Source organism: Polyodon spathula, chromosome 16 (genome assembly GCF_017654505.1).
Source record: "Polyodon spathula isolate WHYD16114869_AA chromosome 16, ASM1765450v1, whole genome shotgun sequence".
In the NCBI taxonomy this organism is placed as follows: Eukaryota; Metazoa; Chordata; class Actinopteri; order Acipenseriformes; family Polyodontidae; genus Polyodon; species Polyodon spathula.
Window position 1 is genome coordinate 30373088 of NC_054549.1, and position 18538 is coordinate 30391625.

The 18538-nt window shown below is 35.8% G+C and overlaps 1 protein-coding gene across 2 annotated transcripts in view; it reads right to left on the minus strand.

The window, feature by feature from the left end:
• LOC121329249 (SLIT-ROBO Rho GTPase-activating protein 3-like) overlaps window positions 1-6428 on the minus strand; it is a 73757-nt gene extending 67329 nt beyond the window's left edge. For both annotated transcript variants that reach the window (XM_041274744.1, XM_041274743.1), the window contains exon 1: window positions 5844-6428. In XM_041274744.1, the coding sequence (XP_041130678.1) occupies window positions 5844-5910 (67 nt within the window). In that variant the 5' untranslated portion in view covers window positions 5911-6428. The remainder of the gene's footprint in view (window positions 1-5843) is intronic.
• Between the last annotated feature and the right edge of the window lie 12110 nt (window positions 6429-18538).

Genomic DNA, 18538 nt, shown 5'->3' on the forward strand with positions numbered 1-18538 from the left:
AACATCCACACTATTGTCACTTTAATACCCATCACCCATACTACTGCAAAAAAGTTGCTGACAACTACTCTTTTAAATATATGCTATAGCAACAACAGGACAAATCCTTCAAGACAGCCTAATCCTGGCCAGTCTTAACAATTACAATATTAGTAAGGTAGACTTGTGAACTACCACACTGGCCATCTTACTCTAAAGCCATTGAATAAAAAACTGAATAAAATACAGTATTAGTCTTTTATTTCCACTCCAAGTACATTCGCATATCCAGAGTGTTGACGGTATTTACTGCTTTTTTTTGCTGTTAGTTCACCTCAGGAATGGATCTTTTAAAATGTTGTGCATCTTATATCTCAATTGATTTGATGGGCAACTAAATCACAGATCACAGAGACTTGAATGCAAATAAATTTCATACCCAGCACACAACTTCTTCTAATTCAATAAATATTGTTTAGCCACTTCCAAGTTGTACAGCGTTTCTTTATACAGAGGTCTTTTTATTAAATTTGTATACAGCATTGCATTGATGTGGTTTGAAATTGCTATGGCGGTTCTAATAAAGCCTCAGATACTTTGCACACTGATTAAAATGGCACAGTTTTAACTTGCACTTGTAAAGCTGTGGTCAGGGACTTTTGTGATGGTTTGCAACACTTAATAATATTGTGATTTCATCTTGAGTCTCTAAAGTTGAAACGCATTTTACAGCATATGAAGAATGAGAAACAAAGTACTGCATTACTCTTACACCAGAAGAAAAGAAAACGGAAACTCTCATAACACAAGTTCATTGATCTCTATCAAACTTGACAGCTTGGATACAACGCAAGCCTCATGCCACCAGCTTCTGGATCAAAACTCTCCCAACACTCAACTTCAACCACTTTGAATGGGTTAAAAGAGACTTTGCCCTGGGCACTTCTGCATAGATGCTCTGTCGTGTTAAAATCCCTTTCCACATATTCCAGTCCCTACAGCTGCAGCATGCTCCATCAACACTGACTGTATCATGTCCTCATACACAATTTATATCACTTACTGTGGAGATTTATAGTATGCCTCTTTTTACAGGGAAGGTGAAACTGCCCATATAATTGATGGGCCAAATATTTTAATATATTCAAAAATGAATAAGTATTTCAAAGGACGATTTTAATGTTAAGTTGATATCTTGTATTGAGGGAAAACAGAACACAATGCTTTTAACTTTGATATCAGATCAGGCCTTACCATTACTGTGTGCATACAAATGTTTTAACCCTCATTTTTAACCCTCACAAAAACGTAGTTTATATGTAGGTTATTATAATGTTACATTTAAAAAAAATAATAAAATAATGTAACCTTTAGAGTGATTTGTGCAACATACAGCTGCTCTTGATATTTAAATGCTGCAGTGTTGGTCATCACAGGGGGTCAGATTTAGTCTGGCTCCTCTCAAGACTTTAGACAAGCTGCTTATCCCATAACAAACTCACAGCTGTCCAAGAAAGGATATGCAGCTTCAGTCAGTCTGCATCATTGAAATTAAGTGTCATCCAATAAATCAGATGCAGCACAATATAATGCAATGTTGCACCAATCATGGCAGTCACCAATGCGGAAAAAGCATTCTCGTGAGGTAATGAAAAACAAACACTCCATCTAGTTATTCTGCATTGGTAGTAACTGGATAACAACGTGCTGACAATGTTGCATCCCCAGTTATTTTGCGTTTATTGATCAGTCCCAATACTTGTTGGAGGGTAGCAGAGTCAAAGACTTTCATGACAGACACATTTACCTACAAACCACGCTGCTTGCAGCTTTTTGTAAAATTTGGCTTGTATAACACAACAGCCACCAACAAGCACAAGTAGCCAGGAAATGCAAAAAAAAGTAGGTCTTGGTAATAGCTTGTCTTTAAGCTCAGTAGATATAACAACTTTAATATGTTCTGTAAAACCACAGAGATGATTGATATATATGATACAATTTAAAGATTAGAAGGTGCTACTTTTGTGCATTTTAACAGTGCTTCATGCATGATTGCAAGCTATTGTCAAAGCTGGGAAATGTAACCAGGTTAAAAAAACAAAGCAAAAAACAGAAACTGGCTTTATTTAACACAGCCAAGTTTGTCTTCTTCCACATGCCAGCCTGAAGACCAATGGAAAATGAATACAAAAACCCATCTCTTAAGCACATAGAAAATTCCATCCACCACAGATAATAACAGCATATGTTGGGCATGCAGGAAACACCACTAAAACAAATAACTCATATGAAAAGCTATGTATCATCATAAATGAATTAAAAACCCAAATGCTTTATTAAAATTAAATCTCATTGTACTGTTATGGACAATATCATTTTTTATTTTTTTTGTTTTTTTTATACAAACTAGTAGCAAAGCCCATTTTGAAATGGTTTTATCCAATTTAGTAAGTTGCCCTAACCCTTGTCTCTATGCACAAAACAGAACTTGTACACGTCTTAAGCTGAACTGTAACGCTGGGTTTATCCAAAACCTCACTGGAAATTGATTTTTTAATAACTCTGTGCTGTTCACAGTTGTAAAAAAAAAACCCAGAACCAACATATGAACTGTTTTTCTACATTCTTTGCATATACTTCTCATTATTTGGATCCAGGGTTATTAAAATTGGTATTATTACCTCAACTTTTCCTCAGCTGCTTGGCTGGAATTCCTGAATTAAGCAGTCACAGATCCCAGACTGCCAGATGAGCCAAGGCTAAGGGAACTATTACTTCAGATAATGCATGGAATATGTATTGGCCACTTATAAACCAGGTCAAAGGTCACAATTACTCAAGGCTATGTACAATTATGTTTATACTATTTTTGGGTAGCACCCAAGGGTATCTGCAGTAGGTACTGAGTTTTAAATAGATTTCGAAGGTAAAACTTAGGAGTTACCTTATAGAAGTATCAAATAACAAAAACTATGATAGTGGTGTGCAGATATTTAAAGCTATGGTAACAGTGCATTATATGCCATAAATCACCCATTGTCTTCAGTACAAATACTGTAGACCAAGGTTTCTTCATGATACATCCCCATGATACTGATATGTATTGCATGTATTATTGACTTGTTTCATGTTCATTAGCTTTCCATTTCTACTAAATATAATTAAGCCTCCACTGTAACAAGACACTAACCAGATTAACCAGACATGACTTTCCTCCCTTGACCTGCCTTTACTGACATACCCCAGGCAGCTTTGTATGTGTGTACTAACAGGATGCAGGAAAAGCGACTTGTTTTCCATTGCCATCTCTTTTTTCCAGATCTGGAATTGTTTCTATATGGACATACATCTCCTATGGTTGAACAAGTTAACAGACCTTGGGTCCATTTCAGCTTAAGTGCTAGCAGTCTTGGGGGAGCCTCTGAAATGGAAATGCGCCTATTCTAACCAGATGCTTATATGTGTGCAATAGAAGGGGTCTTCCAAATGAGGCTGTTTGCACATCTGACAACCTACTGCTGTTGTGCTACACAAACAACAAGAATGGGTGTCCTCCTTGTACAGTGAACAAGTAGGGTATTGGATCTCAATGAGTATGAAGAGATTAGATTCATTAATTAAAACAATACAGTTATCCAGGAGGTCAGTGGTCAGAAAAAGACAGCAAAAATGTATAAGCTCATGTATCACATTTTGTATTGCAAGTTTTAAAAAAAATATTAATGTCCTAACATCCCTTGCAATAATCTGCACAGCGACAATCCCACTTGTAAATTGGAGTTTTCCTGCCATTTTTTCCATCCCAGCATGACATTCAAGTCAATTCAATCTTTTTCTGTGCCTTCTACATGCAATAAAGACAGTTCAGAATACTTTTATTAAGAGAAAATAGCATTACCACTTCTGTGTAAAGGACTCTGTAAGTAAATATAGGGGACACCCTTCCCGAATATAAATTAAAGCCCCCAGCAATTAAAAGGTGAATTCTCCTACAGAAACATAATGCTAGTACTTTCTGTACATTTTTATTGTCATGAATAAAACACTTTTTCATTTACAAAATAGCAATAAGTTCACATTCTATACAGGAGTTTTAGTACAATAAAAGCTAATCATTCATGCAACAATACAAGTAATATATATTGTAAAACAGCCAGCTTGTTATTTGGTAGACTGATAAGGAAAAATCTTGCTGTAAAAAACGTCCTGTACACTGTGTATTGAGAGTATAATATTGTCATAATTATCCTGTAAATCTTCCTGTTTGGGATTCTCTTGTTAATAACTGGTTCTCTTAGTCAATAGGGTGTGTTGACTAATTGCTTGAACAAATCATAACTCAACTGGCTACCACCGCGGTTTATATCCGTGCTGTAACCATTAGGCTGTATGGTGCCTCTAAAGCGTGGCTGTCATTTCTCATGAGGGGCCTGCCACTGACAGCACACCAAAGCAAGAGCGATCGTGCCCTTAATCTTAACGGTCATATCTGCCCTCTTTGCTGATGGATTTCTAGAGCTCCCCTGCCTCTTTAACAGGTACCCTCTTTCGGGAAGGATGCTCCTGCGTGGGATTAAATGTGGCCCGTGTATTATATTTTGTATATCCCACACCTTAAATTTAGGTTTATCCATTTGATTGTCACAAGTACTTTCTAATTTTTGACAATTACAGATTCTGAATCTTTGAAGGGAATGCCCATGGCTATAAGGCACTAAGCAGTACTGTAACATGTACTTCACTTCAAAGTTACTGTAGCCCAAACATTGCATAATACAGAAGTTTATTTAAATAATACTGCAGTACAATGTGTTAGTTTTCTCTCTGGCTCACTTAATACTAGAATTTTACAAGGGGGTGGGGTGTGGTGGGGGTGGGGGGTCATTGAATGATAACATACACTGCTATAATTTAATTAAGTATGTTAAAAAACAAAACCAAAAAAAAAAAAAAGAAACAATCTTCTCAGAACAGGGGAAAGTTTGTATTCTGATTCCATTATTCTTGTTGGCAACTACAAAGGCTTCAAGCATAAACAATGGAACACAATTACAAAGCCCCCTTTCAGATCCACCCATCTGTCTGTGAGCTGCACCTCTGATAGAAACTGATGGACACTGCAACAACCAATCTCCCCAGCAACAAAGCAGCACAGTGCTGCTCAGTGAAATGACACAAAACAAGCAGCAACAAGACAGACCCAGGCATTAGAGGTGAACAAATGATTATCAGCATCCAAACTAACAGGCTGTCAAACTGTCTGATAACAATTGAAATTACTGATGTTAACTGTGTACTTTAATAAACACCTATATTCGGAAATTGGGAACATTTGAGGTGTTTCTGGAAGGAGGGAACGTTTTACTGATAAGGAGTACTGTTTTCTACTACAGTAAGGCTTCTCACATATTGCCAACCACAATGTTCTTAACATAACACTGGCGTTTCCAAAATAATAAAGTTGCTCAAATCAATCACCAAATGGGCAAAGTCTATATATGTAACTGAGACAGAATGAGTCACAGATCCTCCTATCAAAGGTTATCCTTAGAGCATGAAGACTGAACGATCTAAGTACGGTACTTTCTGTATGACATGCAACTGTCAACACTTGCAGCGGGCGTACACCTCAATGGAAATGACATTCCCGAGTCAACCTCATTCTTTCACTTCAGATCGCTGTAATGCAGCTTTACTACACCAAACAACGGCACAGACCATTTCTAGAGTCAGCATTGACCTACTTCAAACGACAGGTTACCTACTCTTGAATTTTCACAATAAGAGCAATACTGTTGGAGAGAAAATAGTTAAGGTTAGGGTTAGAAAAGAACGATCACACAGCGCTATTAAACACAACCAACCTTTCACTTGAGTCTCGTACTCTGTTGTGATCTCCTTCTCCTTCTTGTATTTGGTTTGTGATGACATGATTCCAGAGATCTGAATGCAACGATGTGCGCCTAAGAAGTCCTCCTAGTTTGGTCCGCTTCTGCTAGATTAACTGGACGGCTCAACAACTCCCAAGATTTAATTGCTATACTTATTAATACTAGAAAGCACAATTTTTTTTTTTTAATTCCCCTTTTGGATGTCACTCACGTATTTGCCAAATAAGATGCATTAAAAGGAAAACTTTGCAGATATAGATATATATTTTTTGCATGGGAATCTTTAACAACGGGATATTATTTGAGGTCGCAATGCAATGTTAGTGCTATGAAAAACAAGGGCTCCTCCTAACAACGTGCCATCCAAAGTGCATCAGCAGCAGTCAACCCGTGCAAGCTTCTTCAATAATTTCACAATATAAAACAGTCAGATTGCAAAAGATCCCACGTTATGCATCCTTCCATTCTTGGTACATTTTATTTCAGCGTGCATAGCTAAAATGAGAACTATGAAGGAGCAGAACAACCGCTGTGATTCATCTGAATAGCTCTGTGCAAACTGAAGATGAAGATTTTTTTTTTTTTTTTTTTTTTTTGCTGCAGGGTGAATTGAGAGAGACGTCACAACACGCTCCTCCCATTTTTCGTTTTTTTTTGCCATTTATTTTTATAATCACAGACACATTGTAGCCACAGGAGTACTCAGGGACCTACTGCAAGGAGCAAAGCGAGTTAGTTTTGTGTACTGTACAAACAGGTGAAGGACTGTTAAAAGAGCATAGGGGAGTGGACGACACCAAGCAGCTATTGTGGGTAAAATGTATTCTGCACAACATTGCTGGACCTAAAATCTAAACTTAATCTGGCAAATTACAACATGCTACACGATTTATGTAAACCTGTACGCCATGTAAATAAGTAGACTGACTGTAGGTTTTGGCCTTGTGTAATACCTTTTCCACGTGTAAGTGTAAATGGGTGTACTGATTGTAAAACCTATTTTAAAACATGGTGGGTTAACAAAACTAAAAAGGCCACAGTGCACTTTTAACCTATAAAGATCTGAATTGTAGCTGTTTCGTTACCCCATCTTACCCTGCATAGAGCATCTAAGTGAAACCCCAAGAAAGTCTGAAAGGAACTAGGCAATACTGGCAGTGTGCCTTCACCTGTTTTTACATTGCTGTTATAAAATCAATTGGTTCTTTGGAGCATTCATTTTATAGGGGCTGCCAGATTGGTTTAGCCTCCTCCATTTGAACTTCCAAAATGGGAAACTTTGAAAGACCTGATGATACCTTCATGATCACAGTCGTATTTGTTCATACATTGTGGCTGCTAAACCCATGCAGGGTTGTGGCAGTCAGACAGTTTATTTTATGTTAAAGAAAAGGGAAAGGGCAACTTTCTGTTATAAGTTATTTTAAATTAAGGCGCTTTTTTATTGTTGTTGCAAAACAGGGTTAATACCAGCTCCTCTAAATGTTGGTAGTAATTTTACACTCATCTAAATGTTGGTTTAAATCTTGCCATACCCATATATATATATATATATATATATATATATATATATATATATATATATATATATATATATATATATATATATATATATAGTATGTATGTATGTATGAGTGCCTTAAACAAAATCCATTTACTCATGTTTTTTTTATTTGGAAATACTAAAATACATTTAAAGTCAATGTCATATATTCTAGATTTTGAGCTGTCTTTTATACTACTATATTACTGTTTAATATATAATTTGCATCATGTATTGTTAATTCACTTATCTAAACCCATGAAAAAGAATAATTCCAATAGTTTCACATAATAATATTTATGTGCACATGTTAAATTATACCTGCACAGACATATACCAAATATGACTGATACAAATACATTGATACAAAATATATGCTAAATGTACAGTCATGTAATCTTTCATCAGTTCCATTTTAAACTCCACCTCAGGTTATTGGGCCAGTCTACATCTTTTATTGGGCATGGAAACAATTAAACCTGTTTAAAATGCAAACCTGGTTTCAAATAATTTACATGAAGGATTTTTTTTTAAGTATTTTTATATATTTGTTAGAACACCCCGTTGCTTCTGTTGTTGTGATTTGTTGTCCAGCTCACACCACTGTAACTGAAAATCTTGGAAAATTGTCAAAATAGACAAATTACTGATTGTTTTATTCAACTGAGGACATTAATAGACCACACATGTAGTTAATTTAAAATAGCAAGAGAAAAGGAACACATGGCCACAAATTGTAAAATAAATGATACTTTTTAGACGTTGTTTAATATGATGCCTAATTAAAGCCCAAAGTGGTCTAACATTTTCACACGAGTGCCTATTGTTTCTATATCACTGATTATTGACCAAAAAGTTACACTCAGCTGTTTTCATGCAGGTTAGGATATAAATGACCAATCCTGAGGTGTTCTAATACATTTGCACACTACTGTATATTTTTATAATGCCTGTACGCTGAAGAGAAACACAAAGTTTGTTAATGAGAATCTTCCAAACGTCTTATAAATGGTTAAAGAACACAGTAAACGCTGTCCAAACTGTAACTATAGCAACCTCACCACTCCAGTAATACACATTACTTCCATGGCAGTACTTCTGCTTCTCTGCAAGCAGACGTAATGTTTGCTTAAAGCAACTCTTCAAGAAAAGAAAATCCCCCTGCCTGTTCACGTCTGATTACATTAATGAGTTTGGACACAGAGTAATTTCAGATATACTTGGTATGCATGGCCAGTGGTCTTTCAGTGTAGAAGATCGTGTTGGTACACACATTGTGTGTGATTAGCCCTCCACACACTCAACTGTTAATTGAACGGGCTTGTATGCAGGGTAAATAGTATTTGCTGTCCATCAAGTCTGGCTTCATCTGCCCTTCCAGACTCAACTGCAAATCATGTGCCAGTGTAGGTAACATTGTAGGTCTGCGAGTGTATCTATAAATTCACTATCCAGGGCTAGGTGACATTACTCTTTGGAGATGACAGTTTGAGTATATATGAGGAGACTGTGCTTGACTGGGACATGCACTTCACAGTTTGACCAGTAAGTGCTGGTGTATGGTATGTCTAAGAATTTCTCTGTATATCTTATCATAGAGTGTTTACAGATATGGATGAACAACAGCTATGCAGTACTCCATTTCTCTGGCTTTACATAGTTCACATATAGTCCCTCAGCCAATTACAGTTGCTGGATTGTGCCTTATAGTGATTGAATTGCCAATTCTGATAATTATATTATATATATATATATATATATATATATATATATATATATATATATATATATATATATATATATATATATATATATATATATATAATATGCTGTAGCCTTATTATACAACAACCTGACGCTAATCTTCAATGGTTTTCTATGGAGCTCAGCTGTTTTGTTATTGCGCAAGAAGATGACACTACAGTATAGAACTACAAGGGGGAAAAAAAAACTGCTTACTTTTAAAACACATCATAACAGGGATGCTCAAACCTGGCTCTTTCATGGACAACAATGATTATTTCAGACAAACAGGCAAATAAATACATAACTTCAATGCCCTTAACCCTTAAATACACTTTACAAAAATGCATCCTTAGATTTAGCTCTCTACTATATAATTCACATTGTCATTTTTTTATTCCTCCATCAGCTTGCCTCAGTTCATTATTCCTCAATTAAATACTTTCCTTGACAGCTATTATTGTCGAGAGCTTCTACAAAACCACATGTGTAGCTTTCAGAATTGTTTCCTGAACTGTGCATTCATGTTATTTCAAACTTCAGTGTTAGGGGTTCTTTTGCAATGGACATTAATTGTGTTTTGGTTATTTTGAGCAGTGTGGGTCACACTGTGATTTCCTTCAAAATAATGAAACACTGCCCTAGGTGTGGTCTCCAGATGCTGATGCAGCACAAGATAACATAAGCAGAATATTTAAGGCTATGCAAGCCAGCCTCAAACAGGCTGCTACCTGTTTTCCTGTATTCAGAAAAAAAGATCCCCTTAAGTAATTTAAAGTGATATGCATTAAACATGTGCGTATATATTATCGTTGTGCTTTTCTAGAAACGCAGAACTGCTTTACAAGCACGTGTGAAACATATGCTCCCTCAATGATCTTGTGATTGTAAGAGCTGCTTTTACAACCAAAGATGACCCATGTTTAATTCATCACATACCATACAGTATTTAATTAAGCATTAAAGCACAGCGAGGAGGTCTCTACCAGCAAGCACAGACCACCAAAGATGAGTTAAAGGCCACAGAGGAAGTTGACTAAAATGTATACAGTGGTTAAAAATGTTGGTTTGCACCAAAATTCTCAATTCTCAATCTCAATTCTAAAAAGATACTCACTTTAGGTATTAGTATACTCTACACAGTCAGTAGACCCAGAATGAGTAACTATTATGAAATCATTGTGACATAAATACAATCTACCTTAAAACAGTGCTGCTCCAATTTAACATCATTCACTTTCATATGAAATTCCTTCTGTCATGTGGCATCTATAGTTGCTAGGGAGACACCATATATAACATGGGCTTGGGCTGCTCCTTTTTAGAACTATACAATCACTGGGCAGCCTTTTCTGGATCAGAAATGTTTGCCTGAGGCAAGAAATGATGGAATTTGAAAAAAACAAGTTCCTGAAATGTGTGGCTGTCGGCTGTTCTTCTGTACAAAAAATAAATAAATATAGTGCAGTAATGAAGCTATAGTATTTTAGAACAATAGTTTCCTTTTCATGTGTTTCATTTCATGTCCCATACTGTGTCTGAATCAAACCTCAGTATTTGTGAAAACAATTTAGATTTACAGTAATAGTTTTTGAGTAAAGGAGATCAGAGTCTACTTTATTTCTTCAGATTTTTCATTCTATTGAACATAAGACACACACAGAGCTAGAGATATATCTTTATCAGATTTGCAAATACATTTTACAATTTAATCCATTATGCTACATTTATCTAATTCAAGAAAACCTGAATAACTGGTCACCAAAATGAATGAATATTTGTGACAGGTTAAGGTTGGTCATATGTTGTTCAAGGTTACTGAAAGACTTTTACTGCACAGTATGACTCCTTGTGGCAAGTAGCCACATAACTGGTTTATAACTGTGATCCAAACTTTGTTTGCCATATTTGTGAATTATACCACTATATACCCAGTTGGAAATATTACCGTTTGTTTAAGAAACCATATCTATCATCATGGTTTTGGTTTCTTGGAATGGGGCACTATCACTTGAATCCACCTGTGATAGAAATTAACTGTGCTGAATAAGCTGTAGCTTGCATGTAGGCCTCAAGATGCCCTCTGAGGCACTTTGAAGGGTTTTTCTTTCTTATTTAAAACAAAAAGTCAGTGAAGCCCACCTCCTTCTCCCCTCATTGCTAGGCATCTCAGGGAAAAAAAAAGCCTGGGAAACTATGACCTCACTGTTTTGGAGGCACAAAGCTGCATTGTGCTGATTCTCAGTAATTCATTGTTAAGGCCTCAGTATGAGCCAGCTAACTTAGAACCAAATACATACACCATGAAAAGAATGCTAGAAGCAGGGGTTCAGTCTGCACCACTTACAGCCAAAGAAAAAAGAGGTCAATGGACACGGATTATGAGAAAAAAAATAAAATGAAGGATTTTTAAATTAACAGGGAAGCCAAATATTTTTGTGGTTTTGGTTGTTGATGTATAATTATTACTGTATACAAAAGACAATATAATAATATATATTATATTATATATATATATAGATTCTATAGATATATATATAATAACATATATATATGTAATATAGTGATTATCAAAGTAGTTCAAAGTAGTTCATTGTATTCAGAAACTATAGTTATTTAATTTTTTACCAATATTTATTGGAACAGTGAAATAAACTTTGTTGTAAATATTTAGAAAGATCTGTCGTTTGCAGGAAGGGCAGAGACCGCCACAGCATTACCTTCAACATTACAATACTGCCATCATTTGTTCATACTTTGTGGCTTCAATTGAGAAAAGCACACACAAACATCTTTGTTCCAGAGATGTTCCTGTTTTATTATTATTACACCATGTAACAAATTATTATTTTTTTGTTCCTGGGTAGTAAGTGTTATTTCCTAGTTGCTTATGCCTCAAAAGTATAGAAAATGGCTATTATTCCCCAGAAACTTTGCTTTTGTGACCAGGACAGTGATATTTCAAAATATCACTATTTCCAATGGGAAAACGGGCAAATGTGTGTCTTTTCCTTCACATAAAGTCAGAAAAAAACAACATATGAATCCAAATTAACATGTATTTATACTAAAGTAATACAAAAATGACTACAAAAAATTTAGAAGTGAGTAGTTTTTCGAGATTTATGGTTATACTGTAAATTTACAGTATAATCGTAAATCTTGAAAAACTACCCACTTAACTTAACACATTATATTGTATTTTGGTTTTAATTTAAAACCAGACTTAGAACTGACCTAACTGCAATTCTGCCCTCGAGAAGAGGTACATTAAACCACTGCTCTAACAGCACTTTACTGCTGAAACTATTCACTAAAATATCCATATGCTTAGATTTGGAAGCTCTTCAGCAACAGTAGCTTCATTAAAAAAAAAAGAAAACAAGAAAAACAACACTTTTAATGTCCCTCACAGTACTGATTTACTCAATATGGAAATTAAATTATTTAACAATAAAAAGCTACAACTCACTGTTGCAAACCAGTTTCAGTCAAAGTCTGCTTACTAGCAACAAACTTTGACAGAGAGCTGATATTGATAGCGGGCACTATAGTGCTTCTGGAAGGCCTCTCAAAATGAACCATTGTGAAAACTTCACTGCAAATGTCCCTAAAAGTTTTATTGAAAGTAATCATGTCATGCTGTTTGTAGAATTTGTTTTAGTTTTTTTTTTTTTCAAAGCCAGACCTCAAGGAAAACTAGCCTGCTGTGACAACTAGCCCTTTCAAATCTTACCTATTTTATTCATTAGTAATTTGTCTCATCATTGAACTTTGAATCTTTTAGCATGTATCTGTTCCAAGCACAGAAATCTAAAAGAAATAAAGAATATATCCAGCAAGTTATTTTGCTTAGTCATATTAATCACTTTTAAGCTAACCTTTGTAGAGAACCACTTGAGGCTCAAGTCAACCTGTACCATGAAGGCTGTGGTTGATCCTTCAGTGTTGAATAAGATAGGGGAGGGTAACAGAAGAACAATAAAGCCACATGCTCTGTCCCAGGACTAACTCCATTCCCCACGATGTCTAGCACTGTTGGAAGGGATGATTGAAGCTTCAGGCTTAGGGTAATGAGCTCCTAGGCTGAGAGCTAAAATTCTGAGCATTCTTCATAAATAACAATGACAAAAAGAGTCCCAAAACAGCTCTTCGTCTAACCATTTCTGAGGCATCCTTCTATTCATGCTTATTAGTAGAATATGGAGTTTTTGTAGATAGGGTTTCATAAAAAAAAAAAAAAAGGGGGGTCAGACCTAATAAAGTACTATATAAAAGTAATTATATTTACTGTTAATAGTAGCAGTTTTATTGACATATTTGTGTTTTAGAATTAAATAACATATTTGTTGTACCGTGTTTAATTCAAAACTTGAAAATATGGAAATGAACAATAGTACTTTTTTTTTGATTATCCTGTCAGCTACATCAACATTAATCTAAATATTTAAAAGATATAGTCTAAATTATATTATATATTTAATTGTGACTTCTTCTTTTGATCAATGATGGGTGTATTATATTGTCTCTACTGTTAGTCTTTTTGAAGAAGGAGGGGGGCCATGGGCAGAGTTTAGTTTGGACATAAAATGACTGTTTGCAACCATAACCCTTGGCAACGAACGTCACATTGAGCTGAACGCCTCTTCAGAACAGTTCTTCTTGCGGAGGCTGAGGCAGAACAACAGAAGAGGCAAATGAATAAACCCATAGCAGCATTGATTGGCTCTGTTGCAATATGTGTGGACAGGAAGTTTATACAGTTGACAAAAAATCGGGCAACTAGATTGCTGTTTTCTATGTTTAAACTTCTTTAAAAATGTATTTATAGTGTTCTTACTTGGAGTGGGATTCCTGATGATAAATGGCATATTGTTAAAGCAGTGACTCATTTTTTCTACGAACGGTAAAGCTTCACAGCAGTCCCCTCACCATAGTCCTGAGACAAGATATAATGAATCAAAGATGCCACACTATTATTAAAATACATCTGTGAATCTTTAAAAACCAGTTCAGTGTTGTGCATTGTATTAAACAGATACCACCTAGATAATGTAGACAGCTATACCATCAAGGCATTATATACCATTAGCAGCTGGGGTGACCCCTGGGCAACGCCTCTGACGGCAAAAAGCTCTTCCTATCGAACTTACCATGCAAAGCTTAAGCAAAGCAATTTTGGGCTTGGTTAGTACTTGGATGGGAGACCACCTGGGAATACTGAGTGCTGTAGGCTGCATGTTAAGCTCATACGAATATATAGCAGTACAGCTTTTGTTTCAAATAGGCTACAGACTACTGTATTTCAAAATCCAGCTCCAAGCTTCCCCACTGCAAAGTGCAATTGGTTGTGTCTAAAACAGTAAACTGGTGTTATTTCTCTTCACTTTACATACAGAGTCCTGGGTGCAGCAGGATTCTAATTTCTGCACACACTATACACCAGGTATTACGACCCTGCATGGAACTCCAAACCCCTTTGAATGGTGTCAGAGGACACCCCAATACTGCACAGGAAGTGAATCTATGATGCTGTGGAGATTACAAAGGACTGGCAAGAAAGTTGTTAATGCTTATGAAAAGCAGAAGAGTGTATTAAAATGACCACACTTGATCAAGGACTGTAGTACCTGGCTTTGAACTCAATATTAAGCAAGAACCTTAATAGTAGTAATATTGTATGTATTATATACTTCCATATACTAACAACGTATAGTGTATATAATATAAATTAATACAGTACAGTATGTTAAATGCAGTCTAAGGGAGATAATTATGTTTTGTGGAAAATGGAAACACCAGTGCCCCCAAAATGACAGCAGGATAGCAGTTTCTTTTGGCAGAAAATAATACTTTGTGAACTCATGTCCCTGCCAAAAATAATTTACAATACTGGCTAGCTCTAGCTGTTTTCATAATTATAAACATAACAGCAGCCATTAAACACAGAAGGCACTTCAGAGAGAGAGAGAGAGAGAGAGAGAGAGAGAGAGAGAGAGAGAGAGAGAGAGAGAGAGAGAGAGAGAGAGTCTAATAAGTAAGTCGGATAAGGGTCTCTGTACGAGCGTGAAGTCAAATGTCAAGAGTCAGAGCACATGTGTGGTGCCTGGCAGCCATTGGCATGAGTGGCCACCAGGATTTCAGAATAAACACAAGGCAGTGCAAGTCATGGGCTACAGATCACACTGGCTGCTCAAAGGGCTGTTTCAGCTGAGAGCAACAAACATTCCCATCTGGACTCCAGATACAAGTCATGTGACCAAAAAGGTTTAGCTTTTTTTCCCCTTTAAAAAAAACTTGGCTTTGGGAGTTTTCTCCCAACCAGCTTTGAGATTGTACTGAAGGGGCTGATAGAGGGCCTTGGGATGTTCGCAAGAACTACAGTAACATGCAGCTTTGGGCAATATGAAATAAAGAAGAAATGCTGTTGTATTACAGGTAATCGTTCATTATTTGTGTTTGTATGTACAGATCTGCAGTATATAATCATCCCTTGTATAAGTGCTATAGATCTGCCATTCACTTTTATTGGGGTTTGAAATCCTGATATCTACACAATTCACTGGCACTGCCAAGGAATGACAGAGTCACACCCAGCGCAGTCACACCCAGCGCAGAAGCATCAGAGCCTACGTTTTTGAAAAGGTCCAGAATCTCATGTAAGGAAAGCTATGGCACTTGTTAAAGAACAGTAAGTGGAGGGCATGTCATGTGTACATGAAGACAATAGTGCTTAGTTATACAAACCTTCTTGCGGTCTCAGATTGGATCCATTCTGAAGACTCTTATCTCGTGGTACACATGAAAGCCCTATTGTAAGCAAGCATCATGAATTCAGAAGTAAAACTAACTTTATTCTAATTAACAGTCAACTTGATCTGGTTTCTGATAGATTGTACAGTCCTCTATACAGTATGTCATGTCAACTCTGTAGATGACAGTGAGATTGCTGTGGATTTTCAGACAAAGCATAAAACTGTGTTGACACCGTATTGCCTCCTTTAGGAAATCAATAAGGAAGCAGGTTGCAGGTGGTTCACAGTTCAACTGTAGGCCTTGCAAAGGGGGAAAGCTGCAACCACACATGACAACAACAAAAATCTACCAGCAAAACAAATTGTATAACATATACCATTTTCAAATCAGAATAATTTATCTCCTATTTGCACATGATTTTGCCACCTGTGCTTTAATGAATTAAAAACAATTGCTTTACTTAGTCCAGTAACTTTCTGCACATGTATAGTGAGTCAGTTATTATAAAACCGTATTTAGTGTATGTTGATATCATGGTCAGGAGCACCATAGCAACTTAACCCCCCCTCATCGAGGGGTTATTGTTGCTCATGTACTTGTGACAATCTCCATTAGGATACAGAGACTTCCATTTGCAAAACCAACACTTGAGTGTGCTTTCTCAATATTGGTACCCATTAACTTGGCACACTTAAGCAAGCATTAACACTCACGTGTTCCCTTTCTTTGGACTTTTGACTGGCACCCTAAGGGAAACATGGCCAGCTTCTACATGTGTATACTACTGCGATGCTTACATTGCTAGAACCACATAAGACTTGATTTGGAAGTTATGTTACACTGGTTGAAACAAACCGTTACATTGATGTCTGGTTTCACAGACCCTTATTAACAACTCTATTAAGTAATCCAAGCTTAGCGCTAATCTTAATTAATGAGTATACACTTGTAGACTAAACACCATATGTAGTTCTTGTAACCTGACCGTCTTGTTATTTTAAATAAATAAATATTGGCAGTTTCTTTAATGAGTAGTCGTCTCTTCCTTTGAATTAGTTAACAACACAGGATGATGGAACACCATGACAGGAAACAGAACCCTAGGTCTGGTTTGATTTTTCAGGAATGAAAAACAACTTGGTTAAAAAAAAAACTGCATAATTCTTGGAAATCTCTCATAATCTATGCCAATTTTCTTTATTGGAAATGAAAAGGCTTAAATCCTGGCTTAGTGTATCATGAGTTTGCAAAGTTTAAAAACAGACATATTAATGAAGTTCCTATAACTGTCAAGGTTTGATTTGCGAAACTCTAATTTAGCCAAATTGGATACTTTCTAATTGCCAGAGTGTGACTACCGACGTTACAGTTATATCAAATTTAAATAAAGTTTTTTTTTTTTTTTTTTTTTTTTTTTAATTATGTATTAGTGTTATGTTTATTATAAACAGTCCTGCATTACTTTGATTGTGTAAAAAAAAAAAAAAAATAATAATAATAAAATAAACTTTGGTTTACTGTTTTATTATATGAAACAACAACAAGAAGTTTTCACTGCTTGTTCTGCTGCATGTTACATTATTATAATGACCACATACTGTAGGATGAGCTGGGTTGTCTTTCCCTGCAAAAGATTAAAAATCCCATGGCTCCAATACATTTAATCAGACTCCAGATATACTGCAGATTGTAATTATTTTTTAAAAATTAATAATTATTCATTTATTGTAAAGCTATTTACACATTTATAACATGAACTAACAGGTCTGTATGCTTTGTTAATCTTCAATCTTAATATTATTAGATGAAGGTAGCCTACGGCTTTTTGATAAACACAAAACCCTCTTAAAAACATCTTAACTGTACAAGGCAATGATCCAGAACTCAGATTATCCAAGCATGTGTCCCAGGCATTCTAGTGGAATAAGGTTTCATTACACTTGGTTGGCTAGAATTTGAGACCTTGTACTGAAGCCCACAATGAGCACATTCTGCAAATGTTTCCATTTCAGTACAACTGGGAGACTGTCTTGATGGGTATGTTGGTCAATAAGACCACTGGTTTGAGAAACAATCTGGTTGCATATTCCCTTCAGTCACAGTGTGCATAATTGTAGCTTGTTAAGTTTCCTATCTACAGCATGTATCAATTTTATAATGCATATATGTTTTTATTTTTTTCAAAGTTATGGCAGGGCAACTCCATAGAGTTCACACAAACTTGTTTAAATGATCTAAAGAGTACATTTAAAAATGTGACCGAAGGGGATACACATCAAGAATTGTGAGAGACTATAATTGTTACTGAACAGTAATACAGAATTTATGGATTTTTAAAATTTATTTAATTTTTTGAGGGGGAGATAATGAGCCAGAGACAAATTACTTTTATGACTTCCTTTAAAACAATTATTTGCATCCCCTTTGTTCTCCTAGTGGTACATGGGGATATTATTTGTAGGTTCTGGTGACGAGGCAGGTTATCAAGGATTAATACCAGTTTTTATCTCAGTTGTCCATTCATTGACACATTGTGTAATAGACATAAACAAAATGCATATGAATAGTGCTGGGCTAAAATGTGATTTCTGCATTAATTATCGAATTATTTATAAAGAATACTTGC